Here is an 18,371-nt window from a genome sequence, read left to right as displayed (position 1 = left end):
GCCCAGGGCTGCCCGTCCTGCTGCAGGCTGAAGGATGATGCTGATAAACAGTCCTCAAAACCAGACTGGTGCTCCTCTTGCTTGTGAATGAACCAGAGCACAAAGAGCGTATGTTCTGAGCCCTGGCTGCAGTGCATGGCCTGGAGAGCATCGTGAGCTGGGCAGCCCATGGGCAGTGTGCTTCTGTAGGGGCTGTTTCCTTCTACCACTCCAAGTCCAGCAGTGCCCTATGGCCGTCTTATTTAGAGGTGACCTCAAAGGCAAGTTCTGCTCTCCTCCCAAAGCGGGATTTTCACAGGGGCTTACGCTGGTTTAAGATTGCATTACCCTAGCATAGCATAAACCTGTTTCCAGTTATCTTAAGGCAGAAAGCGGCTCGGGGATTTGGATTGATTCCTGCTGACTTCACCAATCCCCAAGGAGCGCCGTTTGCCCCCACCTACCTGCTCCTAATTTCGGGCACTCAGATGTGCCCTGTGCTGTGCTGCGTGGCAGGACAGCCTTTGGGAAGGGCCCCAGCATACCTGAGCCGCTCACTCAGGGCACTGGCCAAAGGGAAGGGAAAGTTTTAACTGGATTAACCTCAAGAAGAGAGTGTGGGGATTTAAGGATTAAGGAGCCCAAGGCAGCCGCCGGTCACTGACTTCCAACCTGTGGTCAGAGAGCAGCCATTCTCTGGGCTGGAAGTACAGCCCCCCGGCCTGCAGCATACTGTGGTATTAAAGGTAGTGGTCTTAGGAGCACAGTGTGCATGTAGGGCATTTTTCTGAAGGCCGATGTATTGACTGGGAACTGTTCATAGCTGATACCTTACAAGAAGAAACTGAGAGCACTGAGTGCTTAGGTGGTACCTTAAACCTGGCTCCCAGAAGATGTGTAGGTGCTCACAGCTCTAAGAACATCTTTCAGTAGGCTTCAGCTCTTGCAGCCTCCTGCACTCCTCTCGCATCCCCAACCCTTGTCCCAAAGCGTTCCTCTCATCCCATATATTTTTCCACCAGTGCTGTTGTGCATCCCCTGGGGGAAGATCCTGGTAGTCTGCAGGGTTGGTGGAAGATGAAAGGGGGGGGATCAGCACACCCTGTTACTGGGGAGAGCGCATGGCTGCTCTGCTGAGGGGACAACAGATGGCACAAAGGAGCTGGGATTACACAGCCGAGTGCTGCAGGGCCACAGACCTAATGGATCTGTTGAACTGCAGGGGTCAGGCAAACCCAGCCTGTGCCAAGGCTGATGTCCTTCCTCTGCCTTCAGCACGGCACTTCTGTTTGAAGCTGTTCTGGGCAGCACGGAGGGCTGTGACGTCTGGCTGGGAGGATGGACAGCTGCTTCCAGCTTCTGACACAGCCTGGCCTTTATGGCACAGTGATGTTTCACAGAGGTTTGCATTTGAGGAGCGATGCTGCCGGCTGCGTGCCGCTTACCCAACGCCTGCTCTCTGGGGGGAGATGTGGGGCCGAGCTGCCCTGCTAGCCTGGATAAACAGCAGAGGCAAGTGTGTCCTGGCCAAGGAGAAATAGCACTGGGTCGCTTTGCTGGAGTCTCATTAAGATCTGTTTTTCTCAACTTTCAGCCCCTGGAGAGTGTTGCAATAAACAGGACATTGGTTCGTTAACAGATGAAGAGCGCTGGATGGCTGCAGGAATTAAGAGCTGGACAGCATTGCCTTTTTTTTCCCTCTCTCCTCCCACAGCAATTTGGACAGATACCCAAGTAAACAATAACAAACAGATTTTTGGAGGAGCTGGCTGGGAGAAATAACAAAAGTCAAGGGGCGGTCATTGTGCAGCTCAGCTCTGCTCGTGTTTGACCACTCTGGAAAGCCGCCTGTTACTCCTCAGCTTCATTTTCCTTTCTCGTTTTCCTTCCACCCCCATTGCAGGAGCTGCCATTGTACTTGCTGCTGTAAGTTTGGTTGTGTCACCACCTCCTCCATAGTGCTCACTGCATCGAGGGGAGGTTTGCATTTAGCTCTATTCAGCGACCCTACGGCGACCATGGGAAGAGTCACAGCTGTGGAGCTGAACTGTGCCTACATGAGAATGGCTCCCTGGCTTTTAATGCACACAACTGCTGCAGGGATCGAGCTGAGCCTGCTGTGAGTGTGCACCTAGGTGTAAACCAAACCCCCAAACTTACTGTTAGTTGTGAACTTGTTGCTAACAGGAAGATGGCTGATTGATTGCAAGACAAAGACCCTTCCCTTCACCGTGTACCTCCCTTCCTTCCACCCTCCTCCTCCTCCTAAAATAGTCCTTCAGCATGAGGAGCAAAAACCAAATATCTCCTTCTTTTCAAAGCACACTTAACATTTGTCCATTCCAGTGAGAAACTGGGCTTTGTCTTAAACCAGAAGCTGGTGGAGCGCCCATCCTTCCTAACCACGTGGGGACAGCTTCACCTCTGTGATGGTCACCTCTTGTGCACGCCTGGTGATGGGGTTCTCATCATGGTAACCTGTGCAGCCGGGCCGTCCCTGTGCCCTCCTGTCCCTGCCCTGGGACTCACCAGCCTACGTGTGAGTTTTTGACTTGATCTCACCCAAACCGTACCTCTGACATCAGCAGCAATGCCTGGTATGCAAACTGGAGCTGTTACGGTCAGTCAGTTTTCTCACGCTCATCCCATCGCTGTAAGTAGAAATGAACCCCTGTGGATTTCAGGATGTCCGATGGACAGTTTCATTATCTTTGCCTAAAAGGAGACTGAAGGGGTACCTTCAAGGCTCTGGGAAGCACTGCATTTCGCAGAGGATCCTCGTGATGTCAGATGTCTGCCTGTGCCGGTACAGTGCTGAAAAGCTGCCTAGAAGTCAGAGGAGGCTGTTAGGGAGATGCCAGGTTTTTTTCTTAGCTGTCTGGATGGTGACAACCAAGGTGCCATGATGCACTGCTCTGTGCGGTGCAGGGATTTTTAATGTCAATATGAAGTGTTTGTGGGATTTGTTTTCCCTTGGGAGCGTCTCTGGGATTAAAGCAAAAGCTGTTGTACTCCCCATCAGGCAGGCTTATTTCACTGCAGCAATTCAATGGACAGTAATCTCCTTTTTAATCCGCGCTCGTGCTGTAGCGTGGCAGGCTGTGCCGTGCTGTTCCTCATCCTCACTCTTGTACCAGTTGGAAGCTTCTTGTGTCCAAATGCCGGAGTGCTATTTCTGCAGTTTTTAGTGAGGCCCAATCTGGATGAAGTTTGTGTAAATCCCTGAGCTCCAGCAGAAAGATGAACTCTCGGATAAGGAACTTGTTTTTTTTCTTTCTCCAGAGCAAGAGCACAATGTCTTTGACCTAAATATACCAATTACTGATGCCGCAAAGTGATACAGAAAACAGTCTGGAAGGAATGCCAACCTCTGAATGAAAGCTTGGCTGCAGAGAGCGGCTGTGTATTGTGGGACCTCAAAGACGGAAGAAATGTGAGGAGGAAAAGGGTGTTCATTCAAAATATATCATGCAAATAGCGATGGGAGAGGGAGAAACTGCTGGGAAAGCTGCTGCTCTGCCCCATCCCCGTGGCTGTGGAGAGGTAGGAGCACTACACACAGCACCGTGCAGCTCTCCCCTCCCCATCCCTGGCCTACTTTGCTCAGCTCAGCTGTCTGAAGCACTTTTATGTCAAACTTCAAGGCTTCCTGGCAGCAGCTGCTATTTTTAAAGTGTTTGATGGCAAATGTAAGTATTTTAAAAGGTGGCTATGAGCTACTTCTCTGCAGCGTAAGGGACTCCATTAATTAGTTTCATCATTTTCAATAGTGGTTAAGGTTAACCTTCTCCAGAGGCTGGGGGGTTCTGAAGAGCAGTGATTTCTTTTGAGCCCTGGGGTCCATCCTGCAGAGGGGAGCACCAGCACACTGCTGCTGAAGAGCTGCAATCCTCCACCGTCCTTATATCAGCTCACACAAATTCCTGCAGCCTGCTGGGCATCTGTTCTGCAGGTGCAGCTGTGGGCTCTGCCTGCCCATGTCCCGTTCCTGTGGGCAGATTCCCATGTGCAGCACCAATCCTGGAAACTGTGGTAGTTCAGCATCCCCATCCTGCCCTGGAACTCCTGCTGGTGAATTTGGGTGCATTCTCAGGCTTCCTACCACAAAAAGGGAACCTTTTCTCGGCCCAGGTTTTCAAGTCAGTCCTTGTTTCCCTTTACCAGCCAGTGTTGTTCCTGGCACTTCAGACTTACTGCAAATGCAGCATGTGTGGGCTTTATGTGAACACAGTTTATTTAAGAGATTGATACAACTCAAGCTACTGTATGAACGTCTCTGCTGCGGAAAGATGCAATAGATAGTTGGCAGTCTGACTCAAACGTTTGTGTCTTGTTTTCCTCCAGCAAATGCTTTGAGATCATTGACAGGAGCAGCCCTACCCTGGCATGCTGTCAAGTAGAAATCTATTGAGTATTTCATCGTGGAAGGTGCTGAACTTGGGTTCTGTGTGATGTCTGTGGATCCAGGCCTCTGTTCAGGTGCAGCTCTGGGCATCTCGTGGCAGTCCTGCACAGACATTGGGTACCATGGGGTAGCTCTGATGTCACTGTGTCAGTGTCAGCGGTTGAGCTGAGCCCTGAGGAACCCACATGTGCAATGAATGCTCTTATCTCTGGTGACTTGTATTGTGCTAGAAGAAAAGCTTGCTTCATACGTGGTGACACCCAAGGAGAACTCCTGCGTGGAGGAGCTCGCAGCGCACAGTGCAGCTGCAGTGCAGAGATGCATGGGGAGATTGGTGGACACTACAGAGAGGAGCATTTGCATGCTTCAGCAGCTGCCCAGCCTCTGATTTCCCAGTGCAGCTACCTGCTTCCCAGCAAAGGTTGCGTTAGGCTCAGCAGCACTCAGTGTGTGTTTGAACAACTGGATGGGACCTAGCCCAGGGACAGGCAGGCAGGGAACGAGGAGCTTGCCTGTTTAAGTTTAGATCTCTTCTTTGATTACCTCTTCTGAGTCTGGGTCTGCAGTTGTTCACGTGATGCTGGCTTGACAGGTAAAGGGCCTCTGTGATGGCACGATCACATCTGAGTCTTGCTCTGGGTTTTGAGGGATTCGCATAAACTAGGTTTCTGTTGTATCAATAAGAGGCTGCCAGTTGTTCTTTGCTGAGAGGTGAAAAGGCCTCAAATTGTCACAGCATTTTGTAATAGCGTTTGTGTTTCTGCTCTTGCACAAGGCCTCTCTGCTGGTTAAGTAAGGATCATTTTAAAAAACATAGCACTTCGCATCCATCTCCTGGTCCTGTCTGCCTGCAAGGAATTGGGGTCTCTCACTGCTGGTATTTGTTGCTGCCCAGGGGGTTCTATAAAAGTCTCAAACCCTGGAAAATAATGAAGTTGCCCGTGCAAAAAGCATCACCCAGGCAAAATTTAGAAAACAGAGAAGTGGAGAAAAGTTCCTCCGTGTGTGAAGTGTGCCCTTAGCAGCTGCCAGCTGAGTGCTGAGACTCGTGGAGAGGAACAGCCCAGCATCCCGGTCCAGGTTGGCAGCGCTCTGTGTATCGATGGCTGCAGATTGCTCCCAATAGAAGCGTTTCCCACGCACTGCCTGCACAGTCAGGTATGTTGGCACAAAGCAATTATTACTTTGGAATCATGCTTTGGAATCACTTTCAAGGCTTGCAGGACGTATTTGCAGGGTGTAGTCTGTGTGAAGTGTTCCTGGTTAGAAGTGCCGTGAATGCTACCCTCATAATTCTGTCTCTTGGAACAAAGGCTGTTCTGATGTTCCCGGTGTTAAGCACAGCAGACACCTCCAATCCTGTGCATAAGAGCACAGACTGGATCTTGTTTATCACCGCATCAGTCTGCAAGGAGGGGATTTGTAGGAGCGGAGCCGCTCGCGTGACACAGAGCGACTGCCATTGCATAGAGCAGAATAGCGCTCAGAAACGTCTCTCCTCTCCCTTGCCCTTTTGATGACAGACAGCTGGCAGCAGATCAAAGCACAAACAGGATGAATGTTTTGCATATTCTGTCCTACATGGCCCAAAAGGAGCAGAGATGGAATTTTTTTTTTTTTCATCTTCCACTTTAGACTGCATTTAATACGTGGCCTAGTTCTGTGCTCTGCGACGCGCTTCCCCCCCCAGGCCGCACTTCTGCTCTGTGGGCTGGAGGGCCTGGGGCTGCCCTGGGGATCTGGGCCTGTTCCTCTGCAGTGCTGCCTGCGTGGAGGCCTGGCCCTGGTTCTGGCCCTGGCTCTGGCTTGGTTCTGGTTCTAGTTCTGGCCGTGGCTTTGGTTCTGGCCCTGGCTCTGGCTGTGGCTGTGGCTCTGGTTCTGGCCGTGGTGCAGAAGGCCGCAGTGGGAGCAGTCGGTGTCGGTGTCCTGGGTTGCACCTCTGGATGCTGTCCCTGCTGCCCAAGGTTCCTCACAGTGGTTTCCCCAGGAAGGAGGCCATGGGTTCGAACCACTTGCTGGCTGAGGAGCTGTGGCACTTGCCAGCTGTGCTTCCTTCTCTTTGGGAATCCAGAGGCAGTAAAAGCTGGAGGTGCCCACAGCTGTGTAGCATGGGAGCCCCAGCACAGCCGCAGTGCGTCCATGGGTCCATGTGTCCGCCGCCTGTCCCCTGTCCTGCCCTTCCCTCTAGTGGGGTGACCCGTCATTGCAGCCGAGCTGTGGGTCACAGCCTCCACAGACACACTTCCCTTTAGGCAATCAGCCACTTCTGACACAGATTTGCTACATTCGTCTAATATTAAAGAGAGCTCCACAGGGGCGTGTGGTGCTGGTTGGCCCCATCTGGCCTCCTCCACTGAGCTCCACTGAGCTCCTCCACTGAGTTTGTGTGGGGCCACGGCCATGATTTGTGTGTTTCAGAGCCTTTGGCCACTGTGGGACCGTTGGTTGTGGCCCACTGGGCTCACCGGCTGCTGTGACCTGGAGTTTTTTTTGGTGTGTGGAAATGGACGTTCGTTATAATGCTAAAAACGTTTGCATAGTTTGGGTTCCTGAACAACGCAGTGGAGATTTCGAGTGCTCTTTCAGCTGCTGTTCCTTACTGTGGTTTTGAGGAACTTGTTCTCTAGCCAACTAGATGCTCTTGAACCATAACTCAATTTCTTTTTAATGTCTTCATCTATCCCACATGCACCCTCTTCCCCTCGTCCACCTCTCTGCGTGCCCCTGTACTCCCCACCAACTTCTTCATCTACCCACAGGGAATTGATGGGGGTTTATGCTCTGGCAGGACCTGAGGACTTCCAGCAACAACAAACACACACAGCAGCCAGTGGTGCTTTCAGAGGTAGATAGGGAATTGTTCCAAGGCATTCAGACTCAGCTGGGTGAGTGCTGACATCTCAAACCGAGCGTGGCTCCGCAGTGGCAGCTCTGCTCCTCGGGAGGCTGCTCTTCCCCCATGCTTTGCCCCTTTCTGAATGCTGCCACAGCTTGCTTCATGTTGGCCGTGGCATTCGTTGGGGTACTCATGTTGGGAGGCGGTGAGCACACCGGCTTCCTTATCAGGCTGCTGGCACATTGAGCTGCTTCTTAGGTGTGATGAGTAGAAGGCATTTGTGCCAGCTCTTGTTTGTGGATGGTCTGCAAGTTTTAGCTTGAAGCTGTGGTTGGAAGTGGCTCCATGTGAACTCCTTCATGGTATTCCTCATTCTGTTCTTAGAAGCAGAAGAGCAGCAGGAAGCATGTGTTTTCTAGCTGCTCTCATACCCACAGATTCAGATCATTTAAATAAGAGAAACAGAAACTTAACTTACTGCACTTCTCCCCTGTTCAGAGCTCAGTGCTTAAACACGTCAGGTTGTGTGCTGTGCAGAGGTGTCCGTGCCCATAGCTCACCCTGCTCTCCTGCACGTGCACCTTCGGTACTGCAGCGCTTATGCAGACCTGCATAAGCATCATAAGTTTTCACTGATTAAAAACAGATGCTGTACCCAGTCTCTAGCCAGTGCCTGGCAGGAGATGCTTAGATGTGCTGTGACATGCAATTCATTGCTGAGGTCTCTCTACTGAGGTATTGCTTTGGGCTGTGATAGGTCTACCTGCTGAAGTTCAGCAGCACACTAGAGGTTGTATGTATTAATTTTGCACCTAACACAGCCTGGTATGTCACGTGGAGCTTCCTGCTTTATGGGAACCAGGCCCTGTTGGGTGGGTTCAGTACGTGCTGGTTTTGTGGACTCTTTAAATTCGATTGCTGATGCTGCAATACCAATGAGTATGGCATACATAAAGGTGATTAAAAAAAAAAAAGAAAAGGAGAAGAAATAGTATTTTTGCCCAGAATTAATCTGTGTGCCTGGCTCTTGGCTGCTGCATGCAGTGGGGGCATTGGCAGGAAGGGAGGGAACGCAGCAGGTCCTGCAGTTGCACCAGTTCCTCTGTGCTGAGCTTCAAGAGGCTTTTGAGGGAATGTGAAGTGACAGCTGAGCAGAAAGTGAGCCCCTGGGTAGTGACAGCTCCACGCAGGAGCAGCGAGAATTTCCTTCGCTTTATGCTGTCAAAGCAGTGAAATGCAAATCTTTGGGTGCTGTGTATATTAAAGCATATTAACTCTTCTTTTCCCTCCTCTCCTATGTACGCAGGAGGCAGACAGCGGGGAAGAAGAATGCCGGTCCCAGCCCAGGAGGTAAGATTGTCACTTAGTTCTTTGTGAAACGTTCTGCACTGCTTATTGTGGGCTTTGCTTTGGTTTGTTTCACTTGGGAATTCTTGTGTTTTACCCGCCATAACTTTCTGCCTCTTGTTAATTCCATGTAACAGTCTCGTGGGTACCTGGCTGCAAAAAAACACCCAAAACAAAAGGTAAAACCACAGTGTTTAAGTGTGATCTGAATGGTGCCTTCAGTGAAGGCGTTGCTGCATCAGGAAATGGGGAAAAAAAACAGTGTACACCTTAAAATGTACATGGGGAGTGAGTATATCCCCCAAAGTGCTGTTTGCAGCCAAGAGGTGGTGGTGTGCCTGTAGGAAACTGTGAGCGTGGTGACCCTGCACTCTGTGTGTGCAGAGACATCACCTTGTTTGGGGAGCACATCCTGGTGGGGGACTCCTTGTCTCCACTGATGGATGTTGTTTCTCGGGGTTTGGTCCATGATCAGAATATTCTGGTATGAATAAACACTTTGTTCTCTGACTTTGAAAAGCCTCCAAAGCGGTGCTGGACTCCCTGAGCCAGCAGGAGGATCAAGGAGAGCTTCCAGCAGTGGTAGCCACCCCTATGCTGTGTTTTTGCACCTCCGTGGTTGCATCCATCTTTGGGATTTGTGAAGAGCGTTTCTAGAAGTGCGGGGTGACCCCATGCCTTGAGAGCAGCTGCAGTGGACGTGTTGGTGTAGATGGTGACCTGTATTAATGGTGATGGGTGTAAATGGTGTTGTCATAACTCAGTCATCATCTCAACAGTAGGCCTCTTGAAGTCATGAGATTCGTCTCCTATCCTCTCAGCCATCAAAAGCATTATTTCAGCTCAACTTAATGCTTACAGTAAGCAAAGTCAGTATACAGCTAAGTCACTTCTCCAGCAGCAAGAGAGCTTTCTTGGCTTCAAGTGTTGCAGCCAAATTTTATGCATGGAGTGAGGTTCCCCCTGGGGGGAGTAAAGGGGAAGCGAAGGTGAGAGAGTTCTCCCTTCATGAGCTCTTTGGCTGCTCTTTGCTTAATGCTGTTTGTGTGGGTAGGTAACAATGGAAACTGTCATTTTCAATACTTAAAAGGTTTCAGGGCAATGTGGGCTTTGCTTTCGGGACCAGCTTAGATGGCTCTGCAAAAGGAGAGGGAGGCAGCTGTGGCTGCACGTTCCCATGACTTCAGTGCAGTCTCCTGGCTGTGGGACGGTGGCTGCCCCGCACCCGTCAGCCTTCTCCCCTTCAGTGATGATTTAAGGATCTGTTTCTTCATTTTACATCATTCACGACGGTGAGTGGGGCTGGAAAACACGAGTCCCAAAGGCTCGAGCTGAACTCGGCTCAACTCACATTTTTAATTTCGCTCCCAGCCTTCCAGCAGTCACAAGATGGGCTCATGGCCTCGTCTTAGCATGCAGCACGTATTGAGGGGGGTGGGAGGGATGTGATTGTTGTGGGCACTTAGCAACCATCGTAGGTTAGGTTTGAAACAAGCATTTGTTTTTCATATACTTGAAGTAACTTCCTGGGGGAGGAAGTGACAGCCCGCTGCTGGTGAGCTGAATGCTGTGCCCTGAGAGCTGCACAGAGCCGGGTCCCTCCTGCGGACACATGGGTGCTGTGGAATGTTTGATTACAGTGGGATAAAAGTAAGAGCCAAACATGGTAAGTCATCAACGTGAGGTGCTGCGGAGGAGGAGCAGCAGCTGTCTATAAACAGCTCTGAGTGCATCTGTCTAATCCCCAATTTCAAGGGAGCACGGCAAGCAGTAGCTATTAAAATCCAGACAGTGGTGGGGCGATGGACTGAATCTGGCTTTAAAGACAAGGTGTGGTGTTGGTGAAGGGCTCTGGCATTGCTTGCTGCTGGCCTGGGCGAGCCCGAGGTGCAGCCTGGGGACCTGCCTGGAGCTGCCAGTGCTTCAGGTAGGAATTTGGTTTTAATTGATAGAATTCTTCTTCCAAAGGACTCCTTCTGTCTCTTGGTAGAATTTGTTTAATCACCGCCTCAGGGCAGTGTAGCTGGCATCAAGCATGCCCAAACTCAGCCCATTAATTGGCCACTGAGTGCAAGAGCACTGCTGTGGCTGAAAGCGTGTTTGAGTTAATAAAAAAAAATGCAGTATTTGTTAAATGGGATGGTAGCATATAGGCCTAGCATTACTTGTGAGGGAGTCAGATGAAGACCCAAGCACAAGCGCAGAAACATGTTTGGTACCAAGAGACTTCTGCAGACGGAGCACAGCCCGCGTTCCCATCCTCCTGGGGCTGACTGTGGGGTCCTGGCACTGCTGTCAAATGGCAGATGTGCTGCTGAGGTCCAGCCTGACAGCTACCAGTGCTGTGGCTGGCTGGGCGGGCTCCGGTGGTAAGGCTTCTGTTGTTTGCCTTTGCTCACTGCTGAGATAAGAGGCATATACTGAGGTGGAGGGGAACATGTAGCAAAGCCTGGCAGTGTGACAGCACGAGGGAGTAGCGCTCGGAGCAGCCAACCTCAAGCATCCTCCAAGGAGGCAGAGAACTGAGTTTCTAACTTGAACTATACTTACAGGTAGGTGCATCAAGACCACCATACCTTAAACAACTTGTCCAGGTGCTGACCTGTTTGCACTCTTTAAGGGCTGTGGTTGCATTGACTGGAGGCTCACAGCAGGGGGAAGGAAGCGTGGAGACCTTGTTTGAACTTAAACCTGCTCCACGGAGATGTGACGAGTCCGCACTCGCCTCCGTGTTGGGGTTTGTGGGCATGAAGAGAGCAGCGGCACCCAGCTCTGCTCTGCCTGTCCCCACAGCTCCTTCACCTCTGCCCTGGGGTCTGCCTGAATGCATCCAGCACACCGTAGCCCTGCTCCAGGAGGAGCTGGGGAGGTCACTGCCCTGCCAGAGCTATCACCAGTCCTATAGTTTGAGGTGGGATCCCCGAGTCCTTGGCACAAGCCCCTGACCGAGCCTGTCCTTCTCACCTAATTCCTGGCTAATGAGACTAAGAAGGAGCTACTGCATAAGCAGGTGTACAGAACAATCTATTTGTTACATTTATTACCCTCATAACTGCCTTCTAGACATTTTTATTGGGCTATCTGGAAGCCGTAAACCAGCTGGCCTGCTCCTCTGCTGTCTGCAGACTTGTTGCTGCCGCACTGAACTGACTCTAACAAACCTCTGCATTCACAGTCTCTTTGCATCATCCTGATGCTGTTAAAACTCACCTAAAATGCCCACATACAGAGCTTCGAGCTGTGCTTACACCAGCTGGTCTATCAGTTCGGCTTTGCTTGCCCTGTGCTGGTGCTGCGAGGACTCAGCACCTTTGTTTTGCTGATGGCTGACATCTCCGGGGCTGTGTGTGCTGTCGGGATGGCTCAGTGCTGGCTGTGTTTGGTTGCAGAGATGCCTGTGCTCCCAATGCCATCCCTGAGCTGAAATGCACATTTGAAGCTGCCCGGTACCTGCAGCACACCAAGCAGGGAGCAGTGCCAGCTGCGGGGACTTCAGGGAAGTCTTTGAGCTTTTATGGCCTGCACTCAGTCAGACTGAAGTCCGTGTGGAAGGAAAGCTGTGGTGCCTGTGCTCTTGAGCTGCCAGAGGAGCAGTCGGGTCCTGCCCTGAGCTGGATTTATGACATGAAAATGTTCTCTTGAAGTGCTCATCTGCCCCAGTCCAAAGGGAGGTGCGCCGCGTTAGGTTTGCAGCCCATGTGTGCTCACCTTTGGGTTTGTTGTTGTAGTCAAAGGAGTTCCTTCCAGGAGTGAGCTGGGAAGGGAAGCAAATCAGATTACTGCTGTGATAACAGCTGGATGTGCCAAAACGCCTCAAGCTTTCAAGCTGGGAGTAAATGCCTTTTGTTTTAGGAGTGGGAGACAGCAATTTAATGCAGAAGGTTATGGTTGCTAACACTGTAAGAGCCGTTTTTAACTGCCTCGGTAGCGCGTGGAATTGGTGCTCGGGTTTCCTTGCACAAGGTGAGCTGCAGGGCCGCTTGCTGGATGGTTACACTGGCACCACTGCAGGCTGCTCAGCGCCTGGGGACATGTCTGGGTGCAGGGTGATGGCAGTGGGTGCACATCACAGGGCTCCCTCACCCCATCCAGGTGTGTGACTGAAGATGAGGACTGACACCATTTGGTGGGCAGGCTCCTCACACTGCTGTTATCCTGAGCACATCCTGTGCTACGAGGGGCTCCAAAAGCCACACGCTGGGTGTTCTGGCTCCTCAGCCTGCCTTGTGCTTCCCTTGCTTGCTGCTGCAGCTGCCAAACTCGTTTTGTTGGTACTGAGCTGGAGCTTCTGCTGGGTCTGTGAGGCGCTTGGTTAGCTCCAGACCTCCAGTAAGAGGGATCTGCGTGTGCAGGGTACGGAAGAGCTTGTGTTTATCCATGCCAGAGATTACTAAGCTCCTGTAGCACAAACCTTATCTTTAGAATGCATTTCCTGTATCCATCTTTCTGCCTTTCCTTTCAGTGACAGCCCAGTCCCAGTGGCATTTACTACAGCTGCTTGTGGAGAATGGAACACCGAGATAAAGAAGTGTTCTGTTCATCTGCCAGCTCAGCTGACCTCCAGGAAAAGTTCTGTGGGCCACACATCACAGTTCATGCAAGTCTTCATTTTCAGTGCTGAGTGTTCTACCAGCAGACTGTGAGTGAAGGTATAGCGCTGGTGGTAACATCAGCTTTATTCCTGGGGAGGCCCATTGGCAGCCTTTCAGTTTTTAAAGAGGGGCTGTAAGAAGGAAGGGGACAGACTCTTTAACAGGGTCTGATTTCAATCTTAATGAGAAAAGATTTAGATTGGATATAAGGAAGAAGTGTTTTTATGATAAGTGCAGTGAGGCATTGGCACATATTGCCCAGGGAGGGTATGGTGCCCCATCCCTGCAGACAGCCAGGGTCAGGCTGGAGGGGCTCTGAGCACTGATGGAGCTGTGGGTGTCTCTGTGCATTGCAGGGGAGTTGGACCAGATGGTCTTTAAGGGTCCACTCCAACTCCAATGATTCTCTGTTTAGGTTGGTAATAACCACCTGCAGCCTTCTGTGATTGCAGTGAGTTTGGTCCAGTCCGATGTCGTACCTGTGCTTCACAGTAAGCAATGAGGTGACTTGAGCCTCACAGCTGGACGAGCAAATCAGTATCAGCTGTTGCACTGCCAAATTACAACGAGGTTGCAAGGTAAAGATATTATGGTACAGCAGGGAGTGTGCTCAAAGCATGAAGGCCTATGAAAAGTTTGCTGATTTGTCATTCAAAGTGCATGAACAGAGGAGAATGAGGAGCAAGGGACTGGGAGGTGGAAGGAATGAAGGAGGGTCAGATCCTTTAGCTACCAAGTGGGTCTGCTCACCCAGAGCAGCTGCCCCGTGCACTTGTGCTGCTGCTTCAGAGGTCGGTGTGAAGGAGCGGCTGGCTGGGATTCCAAACGTGTTTGTGTCCCCTGCCAAGCACAAGCCAGGTGCTCCAGGGGAGAGGAGTCAATGCTGAGGAAGACTCCTGTTGTAAATAGAAAGGGAGATTCCAAAATAACAGTTCTGGTCCCCAAGGGCACCTTGTCAAGGCTTGGAAGCCAAGCAGCAATCCTCGGAGTTCTCAGCTCTGTGTGGATCTCAGCACTTAAGTGTATTTTGAGAATCTGGACAAGGGTTTCTGGACTCACTGCCCTTCAGTTCTTTGGTATCCATTCCTTTTTAAATCAATTTAAAAATAGGATTACGTTTGACATTTCAGAGAATTTACCTGTTTCTTTTCTATAGGTCACTCAAATAACACATCACCTATTTTACAATCTCAGACATTTCATTTTGGCATGCTTTCTCCTGCTGGACTTGCAGCAACGTTGCAATTGCTTGCAAGGGTCTTAACTATTCAGAAGCACTTCAGCCAAAGCTTCTCCTTGTCTTGCCATGTCCAGCATCAGCAATAGGAGCAACAGCCACCGCTGCTCCCATCCCTGCTGCATTCTTTGCTTCTGCAGCTGTAAGGTGGGTGTAATTGAGATTGACCTCTTTGTGTCAGACCCTCTGAGATTTACTGATAAGTAAGCTATACAACAGTTGGGTGTGGGTTTTGTGAGGAAAGGGTTTAATGAAGTGATAATATTGCAAAATAGGTGTTGAATTCTCACCTGCGAAGCCCGATCATTGATCACGATGGGCAGCTGACCAAACGGGCTCTAAAAGCAAGGTCTGTTCCTCCTGTGATGCTTATCGCCCTGCCTCTGCTCCTGTCTGATTCTTTGCACAAGAGCTGAAAACAGAAATACTCTTTGACAGCTTAAATAACCAAATTCAGAGCGTGGCTTCCTGTTCTGACTGGTTCTTCAGGATTAGAGCAGAGTTTTGCATGCTTTCCCTCTTGTTGCCTCCCCACTCCTTTTTAATTTATTTTTTAACCAGATACAGCCTCTTTTCTAATTACTTTGTTAGATTTCCTTGCTGTGTGTAACAGAGCTGCCGTGTGCATGGTGGGTGGTATGCTTCTTACCACTGGGAAAGCTTTGTTTCTTCCCCAGTATCTCGTTCTGCCCTGCATGCATCAGCTTGTTTATGACCACTGCTACTGCAACGGCTTGGTGTTCTCCTGATAAATTAGACCAGATAATGCAGCTGTCTCCCCCTCTTGTGCTAAAAGCATCCAGCACCCTTCTCACTCCTCCTCTCCTCCCCCCGAAGTGGGTCTGCAGCAGGAGCCTCATGCAGGAGCTGCTGCTCCAGGGATGGGTCTCCTACCTACAGATTTGCTGCAGTGATTTATGGCTAAGCCATCATGGTACCATTCTTGGCTACAAAGGCACACTGCTGGCTCACGGCTAACCTGCTCTCCACCAGAACACCCAGGTCCTTCTCTGCACGGCTCCTTTTCCAGCAGCTCAGCCCCCAGCCTGTACTGATGGGTGCAGTTATTCCTCCCCAGGTGTAGGACTCTCCACTTGCATTTGTTGAACCTCATCATGTTCCTCTCTGCCCAGCTCTCAGCCTGCACAGGTCCCGCTGAGTGGCAGCACAGGAGGGGCATTACATCCTCTGGCCCTCAAATAGCTGGAATCTAGCACTGTGTTCCTACAGGACACTTCGTAAGACCTCCTTTCCCCATTGGCCCTGCTGCCAAGCCAGCTCATTTCCCAGTAGAGAGAGGATGTGGTGGGGGAGGTTTTCTAATGCAGCTGCCTTGGAGCTTTCTTCCTAATCTGAAACTGTGGAGCCGTTCTGCTTTTCCTTATCTCTTCCACTGGTGCTGATAGATGTAGACCAAAATTCCTACATCTGATAACATCCCACTGTTTCTTTACCCTGAACCCAGCCAGTCATAGAATCACAGAATGGCTTGGGTTGGAAGGGACCTCAAAGCTCATCCACTTCCAACCCCTACTGTGGGCAGGGCTGACAACCACTAAATCAGGTACCGTATCAGGTTATGGTTGTATGTTATGGTTATATAATGTTATGGTTATAGCACTTTCCATTGGTTCTTCCTCCTGTGTTGGAGGAAGAGAACATCCATTGCTTTTGCAGAGTGCCTGCATTCATTTCAAGCAAACTTAAAGTAACACCAGGCCCTTCTTACCCACTGAAGTACATCTCTAGAAAGGCAGTGGTAATAGATGGCGTTCACTGGGGCTCTTCAGAGGGACACTGATGCTTAGGTGAGCACTCCCCTGCCCCCACAGCAAAGTGCAGTTCATGTAGCGGCCTGGGAAGCACTCCGACTCCAGACAGACGTATTTACATCCTGTCAGGTGGTGATGAATGGCTGTGCTCACGCGCCCTATTGCAGCACACGGTGATTTAGGCTGCTACCTGTCATCGCTGCAATTTCGTGTGCTTTGAGCTCTGTGTTTGTCCCCACAGAGTGCACCTGCTTGCAGTGAGGAGCAGCTGTCCTGTGCCCTGCATCCTGCCTCAGCTCCATCACATCCCCACAGCCCAGCTGTCCCAACCCCTGCAGTGTGGGATGCAGCACCCAAACAAACCGGGGCTGTGCCTGAGCTGTGACCTGAAGAGCAGAGTGTGCACATGGTGCATAAATGGGGGCTGGTAATCAAAGTGTTAACCTGACACAGTGACCTGAGGGCAGCGTCAGCCTCAGCGTTCCCACCTTTATGGCCACAAAACCCAATCAAATGCCTTTTATGAGTACAGATTTCAGTGGCTGCACTTCCTTCAGCATTTCCCACTTGTGTTGTCTGGTGTTTCAAAAAGGAAAACCCGGGGTGTTCCTGCTGTCCCCCCGTGTATGGAGACGCAGTGCTTGGTGGTATTGATGCAGTGTTCATTCATTTACAGGTCTGTTATCTCTGTGTTAGGAGTAGCTGCTCGCAGTTCTCACCACTTCTCAGGGCTTGCCTTTCTAATGGTGGTTGCAGGTAACAACTCTGACCTTTGTCGGGACTGTATCTGAACTAATTGGGCCTTACACAACGTGTGCATAAAGCCCTGAAGTTTCTCATTAGAGTAGGGCAGAAGTTTGGGGTTGTTTTTCAGTCTGTGAACGTGTGGTGTGTGTCAGTTCTGTGTGTGAGGTTCTTGCCAGCCTCCTGACCCTGCTGAGCGTTGGGTTACCTCCATTTCTCTCATGCTCTGATTTTTCCATTGCTTTTTGCAACCGACTTCGTTTCTGTCCAACAAAATGACTTTTTTTTTGGCACAGCAATGAGCTGGCACTGCATTTTTTTTTTTTTTTACAGCTGTGAGGAACCATTACCAGAGATGTGCTCTTGGCTGTATGACACTGCTTACATTAACACAACCAAACCGTACTTGAGTGGAGCACTGTGCTGCTTCGTCTGTCCCCTATGAACCCCTGAGGTGTGTTTGGGTGGGAGCTTTCCCATCAGCATCAGACCTGAAGCAGCCACCAGGACTGGATCCCCTCTGTGCTGGGCTGGTGTTCCTGTGGGGAACGGGGCACGAGCTGGCTTCAGGCTTTCTTTTCCCTCCCCCTCCCTGGGCCGAAATGGGAGAGTACTGCAGGAAGGTTCCCTTGGTGCTCCACATTCCCCGCAGCCCCGGGCCGGGTTCCTGCCCTGAGGCTTTTCCTTTCTTCCCACTCTCTCAGGAGTGATGGAGCTGAGGATGGAATAGCGCCCAAAGGCAGCTGCTTCTCTTCTCATTTGACGTATTCAAGTTTCTGAATATGAAAGCTATTGCCAAGAACGCTTTCCCCTCTCTCTTGCAGGAGAGAAATTGAGGTTGTTTCCTACGCGCTGCCTGCCTTTCCCCAAACCACACACAGCACTGCTTCCCCCCAGCCTCGAGTTTTTTAGCCCTCCCCTCCCGGAGCGAGGGGTAAAAAACAAAGAACCACCACCGGGAACCCCCCGCGGCTGTTCGCTCCCTCCCGCACGGAGCCGCCACGTGCGTGTCGGTGGGCGTGGCCATGCCCAGAAGGGGGCGTGGCTTGCGCGAAAGAGGGCGTGGTCATGGCAAGAAGGGGGCGTGGCCGGGGCAGTGCCGGGCCGCTCCTGCGCAGTGCGGCGGGTGGCGGAGCGGAGCGGGGCAGAGCGGAGCAGAGCAGCGGGGCGGCCGGAGCTCCCCATGCGGCGGGGCCGGGCGGCCGCCTACCTGCTGCCTGCGGGGCCGGGATTTCGCCATGATCCCCTACTTCTCTGACAACGCCGTCATCTCGCAGGGAACCATCGCTCAGCTGTGAGTACCGAGCGGGACCGGGACCGGCTCCGGGGCGCTCGTAGCGGGAGCCCCTCCCGACCCTTCCCCGCCGTGCTGTGGCTCCGTCGCCACTCTTGGCAAACTTTTCCCGGCCGGCAGCCGCAGGGCAGCTCGCAGCCTTCTGCCTTCCTTTGCCGGCGCTCC

At 51.4% G+C, this 18,371-nt stretch overlaps 1 protein-coding gene across 4 annotated transcripts in view; it reads left to right on the top strand.

Annotated features, from left to right (window-relative positions):
* SSH2 (slingshot protein phosphatase 2) overlaps positions 1–18,371 on the top strand; it is a 71,733-nt gene that overhangs the window by 15,483 nt on the left and 37,879 nt on the right. For 2 of the 4 annotated variants that reach the window (XM_015296101.4, XM_046902623.1), the window contains one exon: positions 8,527–8,570. In XM_015296101.4, coding sequence (XP_015151587.3) covers positions 8,527–8,570 — 44 coding nt within the window. Of the gene's footprint in view, positions 1–8,526; positions 8,571–10,136; positions 18,207–18,371 lie in introns of those variants that run through there. The other 2 variants (XM_415832.8, XM_046902624.1) reach the window with 2 other exon arrangements.

Source organism: Gallus gallus, chromosome 19, assembly GCF_016699485.2.
Source record: "Gallus gallus isolate bGalGal1 chromosome 19, bGalGal1.mat.broiler.GRCg7b, whole genome shotgun sequence".
Lineage (NCBI taxonomy): Eukaryota > Metazoa > Chordata > Aves > Galliformes > Phasianidae > Gallus > Gallus gallus.
Note: the sequence above shows the minus strand (reverse complement) of the source record. Positions and strands in the feature narration are given on the sequence as shown.